This window comes from Talpa occidentalis, unplaced genomic scaffold, assembly GCF_014898055.3.
Source record: "Talpa occidentalis isolate TD23 unplaced genomic scaffold, MPIMG_talOcc4v2.1 talOcc4.17, whole genome shotgun sequence".
NCBI classification, from domain to species: Eukaryota; Metazoa; Chordata; class Mammalia; order Eulipotyphla; family Talpidae; genus Talpa; species Talpa occidentalis.
In genome coordinates this window covers 19,231,711-19,245,245 of record NW_023601754.1, presented here as the reverse complement: position 1 = coordinate 19,245,245, position 13,535 = coordinate 19,231,711, and the positions used below count along the sequence as shown (strand labels likewise).

Here is a 13,535-nt window from a genome sequence, read left to right as displayed (position 1 = left end):
CACATTATCTCATTCCATCACGGATACTAGGTAAAAATTTATCTCTGATGGTGCTAATTCCTTTTTCTTGAAAAACTTTAAGCAGCGCATGGGAAGCCTGCTGTGACAGAACGCCTGTAAGAGAACTTTGGGGAGTGCTAAGCTGAGATTGTCCTTCAAACAGCTGCCACCTGAGACCTCCGTGAACCTCAGGGTTCTGACCCAGGGGGGCTAATACCATCTGCCTCAAGGTACTGTTGTGAGGGTTAGGAAGGAAACACTTGCAAAGGTGCAATTTTAAATAATTTTTAGATACAAATGTCAGTCATTTTCCCTAGACTCTTGGACTGTGAAGATAGCCAGATAAGGTGTGAGATCAAGGCCTATGAGACATTCATACTTGGAAACCTTGTGCTACTTTCAGGGAGCTCTTTCTCCAGAGATTACAATCCTGAAGAAAGTTTTACAAGTGTTGTCAGAACACAGGGCTTGTCCACCTACCTAAGAGCTCTTTATGAGTTTTGCTCAGCTCTTTGTTTTCTTGTTAATTTCTAACTACTTTTGAATTTTCCTATATCATTTCATGGTCTTACAGGAGAACCAAAAGGAATTCTTCTGTTGTAAATATCAATATTACTCAAAGAACTGACTGCAGACAATCCGAAGATCTGGGCCAAGGAGGAAAAAGTGGCTTAGTTCTGCTACTTGCTGACAGGTAAGGACACTGATTCAATGACCTGATGTCTCTGAGCCCAGGCCAACTCTCCATCTGCAAAGTATAAACTGTACACAAATGGCACAGGCTGACTGCAAGGATCAGAGGGACAGATGCCTATGTGAGAGCATCTAAGACAAACCCTGAGAGGAGGCCAGCTTGCAGTGAGGTGTTCCTTCCTTCCCTTTTCACAAAGAGCTTTGGCCAGGCCAAGGAAAAGACTGTCATCAGCTGTGGAGCACTCTGCACCAGCTGGTCTACATGGAGATGTGCTTGCTATGCATCAGGTAAGTGTAATATACACTGAATTAAAAACTTAACATGAACAGAATATCATAATAATGGACACATTGATCATCTGCTGATGTGATAACTTAAAGAAATAACATATATACACATATGCAGATATACATATCTATACCTCTACCTCTGTATAGCTATGTATATATATTTAACCCAATATGTATATATTGGGTTTGTGTATGTGCATGTATCTGTTAATATAGCATATATAATATATAATATATATTAGATAATATAGCATATGTAATATAATATATAGGCTATATATGATTAAATATGATGACATATGTTATTAAAATTTACTGCATCTTCTTTTTTAAATTTTACTATAAGGAAGTTACAATTACCTATGTGGTTTATATTTCTAGGGACCAAACTGCTAGACAACATGAAATCTTGGGTTTCCACAAGGCAAAAATAAGTCATTTTTAGATATCTAGACCTTTTATAGGCTCAGTTATTTTTGCCAAAGCATTTCAATTAAAATTAATCTTCAGAATATAGTTTTCTTAGATTCTGATCACAAAGCAATCTGTTATCTACTTAAATTAATGAATCGAAGGAAGTCTTTTTATCTCTATTTGAACAAAATCCTGGAGCTAAGAACCATAAACAATAATTTAGGTATGTGTCAAAATGTGATAGCTTCACCCTCTATTCCAGGTCCAGTTCTTGAATCTGAACCGCACATCTCCAGCTGAATATTTTACCCAATTTGGCTAACAACTGAAGGGACACTAATTTCCCTTAATAGTAACTGGGGAGCTTTTGCATGAGGAGTGGTGCTATGCATGTATCTGAAGTTATCACACGTGTTAAATCAGCATCTATAAGTATTTGCAGCTTTGGTTCCCTGTTTGTGTAAAGGCACAGATGTGCTCTCTACTGTGATGGCTATAAAATATATTTCACATGAGCAAGATGAATATCACTGGCCAGTGTGGTCATCTCCAAGCCACTCCCAGACAAGGGAAAGAGGTCTTGGACATGGTGATTGAGGTTACAATCATCTGGCTGCTCTCGCCCTCAGGGATGCTTTAAACAAATGAAGTCAAGTCACCTGCATGCACTGTGACAGTCATCCTGTGGGTCAGATGGAAAAATAGCCAAAACAAACAGGCTCCAAATGGTTGTCTCAGGGTTGATAAAAATGAGAGTTTATCTCAATAACAAATGTGCAAAAATATTCTTGTCTAGAATGTGTGCAATTAGGAAAGATGGAAAAATACATACAGAGGTGACAGAAGTATTAAGAATAAATGACCTGTGGCTGAGAACCGTTTGTTAGCACTGGGTTAGGCACTCTCTCTCTCTCTCCATATATATATATATATATATATATATATATATATATATATATGTATATATATATATGATTTTTAAAAAGATTTATTTATTTATGCATGAAGAGCTGGGGTACAGGCCAGAGATGTGGGGTGGGTGAGAGGATTCACCAGAGACAGAGTGGGGAACAGAACAGGCAGATTGACTGAAATACATTGCTGAGAGGAGGAGCGGACGAGACAGGAGAGGTCTGCTACGCCATGTGGGTAGCTCCCTGGCTGGGGATCAAACCCATGCTGTGGTAGCTGCGGATAGCTTCATAGGTTATGTCTTGACCCCTTGCGCCACCAGGGAGGCCCTGCATTTTTAATTTTATGTTCCCTAAACATATAAAGGCATTTAAGCAAGGTGGGGGTATTACCTCCATTTGTACAGATGAGAAAACTGAAACTCATAGGGTTTAGGGTAGGGATGTTCAGTGCCACGTGACTGATAAGCACTAAATGTGTGCTTAGATCTCCATTTTGGATCAATCTAGGCCCCATAACGACTCACCCAAACTTACCCAAATGCCTACAAGTGCTGTCACAGAGGGCCAGCCAGTCAGCTTTGAGCCTCAGACCCTGGTTCTGAGCAGGCCCTGAGACTCTGAGAAGCAATGGGATAAAACGTTGCAGCTTCCTATTCGCATTCCTACCCCCAACTCCAGACGCAAGACTCATGGGAGTAGTGATATTAACCTGGACTTCCACACACTTGATGACGCATTTATTTTAAACATTAAAAACAAAACCAACAGTCTCTCCCAAGTTGCTCCTTCATCAAATTGCTCTTTTCCCTTTAAGTTTTTGGAACTATTTTCATTCTGATTCTTGAAACTGGATTAGGAGCCAAAATTATGTCTTTCAAATTGCATGTTTATGGTGATGATGATCAACCAAGAAAAACAAGCCTTAAATTTAGCTGCTTCTATCATAATTTTTTCCATCTTTTCTTTTCAGGGATTTTTAAAATGACAAAAAAAGGGGGGTATTTTTTTTTTCTTTTTGCATTTAATTTAAGCAACTTGATGAAGAGAACAGTTTTGCCTTTACTGAAAATATCAAGCACTGACTTACATTTAAGAAATGTGAATTGTTGTAACTAACTTTTAAATATTGCTGGGTTTTTGGGGGTGTATTGAGTGGACCCAGAGAGATAAATGATACTCTTTTGGAAGTTTAGTCACTGTTTCACATGAAGTGGGCACTTGAGGAATGAGGATGGGGGTGATTTAAGCTCAGTGGTACTCCTGAATTCTCCACAGCTTGTAAAGGTGATACAATTGGGTTGTGCAAGGAAAGGATGAAAGATTGGGTTATCTCCACTGTCATCCACTGAGCATTTATTATAGGTCTGACTTTGCTGGAACAGTGACAAGGAATGACTGACATTTTCATGGCCCTAACGCTGTGCTGGACATATGCTCTGCATGTGTTTACTCATTTTACCCTCAAAGTTCCTCCTTGAGGTTGAGGCTGTGCTGAGCCCATTTCACAGCTGAAGAAGCTGGAATGAGGTGCTAAGGGCAGTGCTAAACTCATGCAAAGGCGTTGGCTCCAGGACCGTGTTCTTAGTCTCCCTGCAGGGAAGCCAGGTCCCTGGGGTGGAGGTTCAGAATCTAGATAGTAACAAGCACAAATATAAATCTGACAAAGTTTATGACAAAGTTTTGTTATGATGGCAGAAACCAGGCAGGGTTCTATCAGGAACAAGGAAGAAAAAACACCTAACCAGTCGGGGGGAAAATCAGCATGGTGTCCCTCGAGAAGGGAAATCTTGCTCGGTTCCAAAGTATCAGGAGTTAGCCAGATCGTTGATGCTACCGAGTCCACGGTGGAGGGGCCTATTCCAGACAGAGAGGCAGCCAGTAGGAAGAGCAGGGTGAGCTGCCTGGTCAATCCAAGAAATCACAAGTGGTTTGGTATGTGCAGGGTTTAATATAGGGGCTGACGTTTTCATGGCCCTAACTTTGTGCTGGACACAGTGCTAATTCCAGTTTGCTTTTTTATTTCCTGAGCAACAATTATATGTCAGGCATTGTGTGAGGTGCTGAGGATAGAGCAGTGGACATAGCAGAGAGGAAGGTTGGGGAGGGAGGCAGGAAGGAAGAGAGCAGTCTATAGCTTGCCTTCAGGAAACATACACTCTTATCAGGAAGCTAGACTTTAAATGCTTAAACAAAGATGCAAATGCATCATTACAAAGAGAGAAGATCAAGAAGGAACAGAACAAGTGCTAGAATGAGACTAGCAAGGAGACACTCCATGACAGCGGATCAGGGAAGCTTTTGGAGGAGGGGATATTTCAGCAGATGAAGCCTCTTAAAAATGAAAGGGAATCAGACTTGAGGGGGGATTACAGAGACCAGCCAGGTTACATCCTGAAGGACCTTTTCAGACCTGTATAAAGATTCAGAATTTACCCCATGGGCCAAGCAGGCTGATAATAAATCAGGAGCCATCAAACAGAGATTGGAAATGGTCAGACTTGCATTTGTCAGATGACCCAGTCTGGGAGCAGGGAAGGCAGATCCCACAACTCTCCTATCACACGTGCATCTCATGTGTCATTTAGGGGACCCAGCTGTTCCTTCACAGGTATCTAAATTCTACCCTTTCTTAGAGTATGAACACCTACATTTCAAGAAGTTAGTAGTCTTGATCCTTTAGCTCCCACACCAGAATTCAAAATACATTTCTGAAAGCTCCCCCATGTTCTCACTCCCCAGCCTGACTTCACCAAGTTCTGTACGTGATGTCAGAATTCCTTGTGATAATCTACAGTTGTGGGAGCTACAGTTTCTCATCTCAGAAATAAATAATGCTTTTTTTTTATAAAACCAGGCTTGAAAATGAGGTTCATGAGCAGCTCTGTATCACTACGCAAGGTGCATAAGGAATGAATACACAGAGCTTTCCCCTATAAACCTGTGAAGTCCTATGTATAAGGTAAAAACAATTAAATAAATAAAAGCAAACACCCTACTGTCCTCCCCCTCATCATTGTCAGGCAGTGTGGGACAGTAGCTTTAGTGAGGACAAGCAGAAGCTCTGGGTAGGCACATCTTTCTGCTCTCAGTGGGTCTGGACCTTTCCAGGTACTTTGCGCATGCGAAGTTACCTGGCCCTGCCCCAATAATTCCACCTCTCCTGTCAAACTATGAGGGATTAAACTGATCCTCTGCCCACTAAGATCTAAGGTGATATTACACAGTCAGGCAGGTACTAACTTCTGGGCAGCCTATTCATTAAAACGGCAGAAACAGCTTGAGAGTCTGCAATTAAATAATTAGCGATGGACTTCACGGTTTTGGCTAAAGACTTTGTAGCAGAAGTGGAAGGTGGTTCTCAGGCTTTCGCGAAAATGAGAAAGGCACCGCCATTTATATTACAGAGGTTTTATTACAGAGGAACTGGGCGGGGGGGATGGGTGGTTCCTGCTGATAACCTGGCTTCACAGGGGTCACAATTCTCTGAGAGAACCCTTCCTTTCAAAACTTGGTGAAATCAGTCCCTGTTTCTGCTTACTTTTGGGGGCACCCTGGGCGCCATCCCTTGCACCTCCTAAGCACATCATCCCTTACTCTGACGTCACTCTCTCCTCCTGCCCCAAGCACTGGCTTCATCTTCTGGTCAATGACGGCTTTTATGGCCCAGTTCTTTCTTCTTTCTCTAGAGGTTCCAAAATGACACCATCGACAGGTCAGCTCACCTGGCCTTGGTGTTGGTGTTGTGCCCAGGAGAGCAGTTTTGTGCTATGAGTTCTCTCCCTATCCTATTTCATAGGTCAGGCTGGGGAAGGGTAGAAGGCTGAATGATTTGTCAGAAGTCATAGTCATAGATAGTGAGCCAGAAAGTTAAACCCAATTTTGACACCAAAGCTAAAGCCCTATCATAGTGCTGTTATTCTCCCAAATGTTTACTCTGAGACTGAGCCCACACACCTGGTTGTCTCCTGGACATCTCTATCAAGATGTCCCAGGAGCTGCCAACTCATCACAGCCAAGCCTGACTGACCTTCTTTCCAACCACTCCTGTCCTGAGAGAGCCAGCCCACCTGTACCCTCCAGGTGAGATGAGCTGGGACTATCCCACCTGGATCTTGATCTCAGCTTCAAGATCAAGGTCACGACTCCCTTGGTGGTTTACCTCCACCACCACTGGGTTGCTCTAACCCGTCCCTGATCTCTTGACCCATCTGCAGTGGCACAGCCTCCTGAATAGCCAAGTGACAGGAGGGAGGATGGGTGTTTGGACAGAGAGACCAGAATCTCAAACTCATTTCTGCCCATTTCAAGTTAGGAGAAACTGGCCAAATTCTCATACAGGTAGGAAGCGGGTAGCACAGCAGCCCTACAGGAGGTTGTGAGGGCTACAAGTGATGTACCTTAAAGCATACACTGAGGCATGTATACTTTATAGAGGCTCCCACTCCCACTAAGAAATAGAGGTTCTCACTTACCTGTGTGTGCGTCAGTTCTCTATATATATGTGGGGACAGTAGCCATGCTTCCAAGATGGTGAGGAAATAAAGGGTCAATATTTGTGGGCCAGGAGAGTCCTTGCCACATGTTGAGAGGAGAGAGCACAGCACCCTGGCTGTTGCTGCAGCCCCACTTCCTCCCCTCCCATCTTTGAAGGCACAGAGCCGCTCACGCGTGCCTCCTGCTTGGTACTTAATGCTACATGCTCACTTTCCCTCCCCCACAGGAGCTGAGCTGACTCCTCTACTCCTTGCTTTCCCTGTCTAGCACCTGACCCAGTTGGCTGCACACAGTAGGACTTTCAAAATACCATCTGAACATCTCTTAAGGACTGTGCTCTCCTGAGAGAAATTCTTTTGCTAGCTGTTTTGTTTTCCTATCTTTTCTCCAGCCTATTTTCTTTCTTTTTGGATTTTTTATTATGGACACATCTGGGCAGCTTCACAAGGCCTATTTTCAAACCTCGTAAAATTACTGGAGGCAGGAGCTGAATGCTCCATTCTGCTGGAGTCTGGCAAACTGAATGGCATAGCAGCCTCCACCGTGCTTTGTAAGAAGCAAACAATTGCAGCCAAGCTCTGTCGACAATGTGTTCAGACAGCGGCAAATGAGAACCAGCCAGGCTCTGAGGGGCTTTGCCTCCAGAAGAAAGTGCTCCTGGGACCTGAGAAAGCAGTTCTGCTAGGCTGAATCCCGGGCCTCCCAGGATTCAGGAGCCCCCTGAATCTGCTTTAAAGCTAAATACTATTGCACGCCGTCCCCAGCTCTAAGGGTGGGATACTGGTCATGAGAGACATGTGTCGATCTACACTGCTTCCAAACACACATGCAGCCCCCTGTTACTCTCCCTACTACTTGCTTGTTTCTTAGAAGCAGTTTGTGCTGCACATGTCAACCATTCTGTGGATATTTGCTGAGTCATTCGTATCACAAGTGAGAGAGAAGCTGTGAAAATGACCTTAACTAAGCAAAAGAAAAGCTCACCTATGGCACTCACTATAGTGTGGTTTCACTGACACCCTGTTCCCTTTGGAAGTTATCAGAGGCGCACTAAGCACTCATTTCAGTCTGCCCTTCACTCACAGACACAGATACGACAGGGAATTATGGAGCTTGTCCAGTCCAGATATTCCAACTCTGGAATCGTCTGGAAATGATCAATGGCTGGAGGCTTCCAGAAGTACTATATTGGGAGAGACACTCAAGTCAAGCCAGGCATGATTAGCATTATCTGCCATGAGTCTTGTGACAAGAGTGTGGTAATGCACATGCCACTTATTTGCCATCCCAGATCGTGCAGCTCCTCAAGGCTGCAGATAAAGACGCTATGTGAGTCTTTCAAGATGGCACAGACAGCACTGGCAGAAAGTGGTGCTCACACTGGCAACTGCATCATCTCAGCTCCCTGGTTGTGAAACTGGTGTTCCTTCCACCATCACACTCCACCACTGAATGGAATTAGCAGAAGAAGCAGAGTTAGGGGGAGTGTGGCAGATGGAAAAAGCCAGCGAGAATAAAGAGCTTTGAAAAACTGGGTAAGAACAGACTAGCAGGCAGGAGAAAAGGATAGTGACATTCAACTGGGGAAATGCCATTATCTTGTCATTATTTTACCAGCATCTTCTGTGTGACTTTCCCTTTTATAACCTAGAAGCCAGAGTCTCTGAGGTAGGAGGAGTAGGTTAGTCCCTTGTAACAAAAGTCTCTGACACAATCAGGAAATCTGGAGTGCAGTTTGTGGCAGCCCTAGAAGTATGTGCACATGTATGCAGTGCAAGGACCAGTGCTAGTGCACACCTGGAAAGGAAATGACACTTGCACATGGCAAAGGAGCAGACCACAGGTAAAGGTTACCTTTACTAGACAACTCTGGTCCTTGCCTGTCTAACATCCATTTCCCTTACTTGGTAACAGTATCCTTACTTGCTTTGAGTAATTACCCATCTTTCACTATCAGGTCATATGATGTAGGTGGGATGGACTCCACTCTGGCTTCAGGACAATGCACATGACCCAGACAATCAGAGCATCACTACCCAACTGGCACAGTGACTGGTTCAGGGATGAGCACGTGACCCAAGAGAGCCCAATGAAATTAGACATCAGCTCTGTTGGCAGTGTCAGGAAGAGAGGCTCTCTCAGTGACTTCAGGCTGAGAGAGAGAAGTGGAGCTGTCAAGACGTCCACATCAGGGGGTGGCAGGGATGGAATTGCCTGAGTGTGAAGTCAATGGAAGGAGAACGGGAACATGGACAGATAAGTGCCATCATCTGGGCACCCATTCATAGCCAAGCCTGAAGGCAGCCTTATCCCTGAATATTTGCTACATGAGCCAATAAATTCCCACCCACTCATTCCCCAACATTTTTTGAGTTGGGTTTCTGTCATTTGCAGCAACAAAGGTTTCTTGGTCAGTAGTAAACAAAAGAACAATTTCCACATCAGACAAACACATCCCCATGTTCCTCCTCAGAACTCAATTTATCCCAAACAGGGTGTTACCTGCAAGGAGCCCTGGATGTCTTTTCCCCCGACAATCACAAGTTCTGCCATGTCTTCTGCGTGGGGAGTCCGGGCATGGATGAACAAGGTCTTGCCCACTGCAGTTATGTTTCTCAGGGCAACGAGCCCACCGTTGTTGTTCACCTTGAAGTATGGGCTTGAGACCTCATAGTGTAGCTTGTTGTTTCCCTTACAGTCACTGAAGGTCACTGGTGAAACAAAACAAATGAATAAAAATAGAAGAACATAAGTACGTTGGACAGATTAGTCCTGGAGAGATCTCTGACTATTAGATGTGGACTATTGGTCCCCACTGCAGATCCACAAAGGACATTCTTTGTCCCCCAACTCTTTGTTGTAGCCCTGTTTGCTTGTGCAGAAGGACTTTATTCAATTAAGACTCATTCTTAATCACCTCCCATATCCCAGGCAGGTGCCAAGCCTGAATGGCACAGAGACAGACAGGACCACCTTGAGTGTGGTGGGTGAAGTGAACAGTCAGAAGCTTAGAGCATGATCTAATTTTGTGTCTGTGAGGTGCTGTGCAGACCCACAGAGCCCAGGAGCTGGGTTAGGTGTCTCGGCTGGTCAGAGCAGTGCTTCTCGTGGGTTAGGGTGCCCCAGGATCACATGGGAGCTATTTAAAACACCCAAGGATCTAATATAAAGATCCTGATTTTATAGTGCTGGGTTCTAGAGAATGGTTTGGGAAAGACAGACAAGAGAAGCCAAGAAAACTGCTGATTGGGGGTTATAACCATGATGCCTGACCCAGATTGGCAGGACAGATTTGAGCAGAACTCCTCCAGTTGGATTCTAAGTCACATCTGGAATCGAGCAGGAGAAAGCAGCCGTTCTGGAGCACCCACATGGTGCACAGCACATGGCCACCATGAGCAGCAGCTGTGAACAGTTGGGCACGCTCCTCTCTATGGTGCGTCTGTAACTGGCACACTGTTCTATTACTGAGGTTATCAGAACCCTGCATGTGCTTGTCTGTCTGCCCTCTGCTGTAGACTTAGGGACCCTGGCCGGTAAGCACAGACTTGTACTACTTGCTCTCTCTCTCCCCAACTTCTATTTTCTTAGCTCTCTGTTGAAGAGGCTTATTTGTTTACTAATTTGTTTAATTAAAGCATAACATAGACATGGAAAAGTGTATAAATCAGAATGCATAACTTGATGGATTTTCACAAAGTGGGCATACCCGTGTACCCCATACCCAGACCAAGAGGCTGAGCATTACTAGTCTCCCTCTGCTGCTTCCTGCCTGATCCCTCCCTCCTCCTCAAAGACAACACTATCCTGACGTCTATTACCATACTGTAGATTAGTCTCATTTGCATTTGCACTTCATAGGAGTGGAATCACTTGTATGAGCACAAGCATGTGCTCTTCTGGTCTGAATTCTTTCACTCAACATTATGTTTGTGAGATTTATGCATGGGGCTACAAGTCATAGTCATTGATCCTGATCACCATGTATCATTCCAGCGTGTGCCTATACTGAGTTGATTTATTTACCTAGTCTTGATGAACATCTGAGTTATTTCCAATTTGAGATCCTTAATATATGGCTACTAGGAACATTCTTGTATGTCTTTTAATAATACATACACAAGTTGCGTGAGCATCTGATGAAGTATGTTGATATTTCCATTCTGGGGAGAGACAGTTCCCATAGAGATAATGACCATGTAAACTGATAATGATAATGGCTGATGTGAATGGAACACTCCACACACAAGGCTCAAGTTAAGCAGTTTATGTATATTACCTTATTTAATCATTACAATGACAATGAATGATGTACAATTTTGACCTCCTGACCCAAAGTTTATAGGCAAGGTAGCAGTTTGAGATGAGGCTTGAAGAGGGCAAAGGAGGTACCCAACACCCACAGTCTGTAAGGATAGACCATGATTTGAACCCTGGTCCATTTACCTTTCACTACTACACAATCTCAATGAAGACAATACCCCATGCAGAAAATATTCCTCCTGCAATCCACCAGGCCCCACCTAAATTTAGGATCAAAACATGGGTACCCATCTATGTTCCTATCCAGCCCTGGAGTGGCCCTGGCGTCAGGCTCCAGTGCTGTTCCCAGCTGCTGATCAGCTTTAGAAGCATTTTTGCATGAACACATGAGTAGAATCTTGGGACTCTGTAGTGTTAAGGGACTTGCTTGTGTTTCTTCTGATCACTTGGTGGCCAAGAGTAACTGGACATGCCTGGTTTCAGGTTTGGGAAATGAACTATAAATGAGAAAAATAAAGGTGACTTTCACTATTGTCACTGACTAGCTTCAGTCCACTGGAGGCACACTGCTCAAATGACAGTGTCCTCTGGGGACTTGTTGCCTGGATTTCCAGGCACTGGCCATGGGCAGATCAAAGAATCAGGGGAAGAGGGGAAGAGGGAGAGTCGACAAGTTTGTGGAGTTTCCAGTGTCATGACAGTTAGGCTTCTTCCTCCCCTTCTCCCTGCTTTTTTACCTTCCTCCCTCCCTTTTTCCCTTTCTTCCTTCCTTTCAGAAATATTTACTAACAGCCTACTTATGTTAAATGATAGAGTTATACTATCAAACAATAATGAACACAGTCCTGGCTATTTCAGGCAGACAGAATCACAATTGCAACAAGTGCAAAGGACCTGTGGCATTCAGGGAACTGGAAAGAAGCTGATGAGATAGGCACAGAGAGCAAGGGAGAAAGCAAGGGGAAAAAAGATACACTAGTGGTGGTGAACCAGGGTACCTCTTCTATGCTGGGTACAGCAAATGCTGCAGGCAAGGCCCCTAGTCACCCCTGGTCTGGTTGGATCTGGCAGTGTAGGCAGACTCAACCATGTGTTGCCCCTAGTTGCCAGGCCCTGCATGCATCCATTCACAACAGCACTCAGCCTCCTATGCTTGGCTTTCAATTAGCTCATTGGTGAATTCAGCCTGTGGCTTATCTCCAAACCCCAGTAAGCAAAGAGACTTTGCTCAAAGTTGCATATCTGGAAAAGACAAGAACCCATCCCCAGTCTGCTGTGTCTGCCTCTGCAGCTCAAGCTGTCAGCATTCCCATTTTCCAGGAATGGGAAGAAATGAATGGAGGAAAAAAGGGCATTTGCCCCAGCCCAAACCCCTTGGGCCTGTCACTTATCTCCGCGTGTCATCAGAGATACCAGGTTAGGGCAGATCTATACTCAGGACCTGGCACTGTGTGGTATGGCACAGCTTCCTATCCAATTTGCTATACCAAGAAGCTAAGGATTGTGTGATTGGGGCTTTATTTTTTTTTAAGATTTATTTATTTAAGAACTGGGGTGCAAGCCAGAGATGGGGGGAGGGGTGAGAGGATTCACCAGAGAGAGTGGGAACAAAACAGGCAGATCTACTGAAATGCACTGAGGGGAGCAGTAGGTGAGAAGGAGAGGTCTGCTGTGCCATATGGGTCTGCTCGCTGGCCTGGCAGGCCAGGAATCAAACTTGTGCTGTGATTGTGCTGTCTTTAACCCTTGCGCCACCAGGGAGGCCCCAGGGAGCTTTGTTTATTGTTGCCACCATTAATCAGATCAGAAGCAGATGCTTTAGAAGATGGTTCTGTCTCAATTTTATGAGAATAATTTGGAAAGCATTTAAAAACAATAAGAATGCCTACCCCACTTCTACCTGAGAATTTGAGGTAACTGGACTGGGTTGGGGTCTGAGCACCAGTGTCTCTTTAAAGCTCCCCAGAATAGCCTAATGGAGCCAGGGCCAACAACCAGGACCTTACACATTGAATTGCTTGTCTGAGTGACAGTTTTCCATATTTCCCAGCAACCCTGGCATAGAGGTAAGAGCGGGGGCCAGGCTTGCTGGGCACCGTTATTCCAGGGCCCTAAGAAAGGATTATCTTCATAGTTTATCTCTAAGCTTTTTCAACCTCAGCACATGTATAGGAGCCCAGGGGCCTTGGACAGTCATTCATCCTCTTTACACCTTAAGGTCCTCATCTGTAAAGTGGGACAGAGAGTATTCCACCCGCATAGGCCTAATTCCCATGGTGAACATGACATAGGGTGCCCAGATGCTCAAAGCACTTAAGACCCATCTCAATGGTCTGTGAATAGGAGTTACTAGCAATAGTAATTATTAGCAATACAGGCCCCAAGGAAGTTACCTTTTCCTCTTCCTACACAGCTTCCTTCTTCCAGTTGGCTTTCCACCTGCCTCTTGTGTCCTTCCACCTCTTT

The 13,535-nt window shown here is 44.5% G+C and overlaps 1 protein-coding gene across 2 annotated transcripts in view; it reads right to left on the bottom strand.

The window, feature by feature from the left end:
* The window catches only part of CDH13 (cadherin 13), a 953,577-nt gene that overhangs the window by 577,511 nt on the left and 362,531 nt on the right, over positions 1 to 13,535 (bottom strand). Inside the window, exons 1-2 of one of the 2 annotated variants that reach the window (XM_037516234.2) lie at positions 13,463 to 13,522; positions 9,309 to 9,517 (exon numbers count right to left, since the gene is read on the bottom strand). In XM_037516234.2, coding sequence (XP_037372131.2) covers positions 9,309 to 9,359 — 51 coding nt within the window. In that variant the 5' untranslated portion in view covers positions 9,360 to 9,517; positions 13,463 to 13,522. Of the gene's footprint in view, positions 1 to 9,308; positions 9,518 to 13,462; positions 13,523 to 13,535 lie in introns of those variants that run through there. The other variant, XM_054697025.1, reaches the window with a different exon arrangement.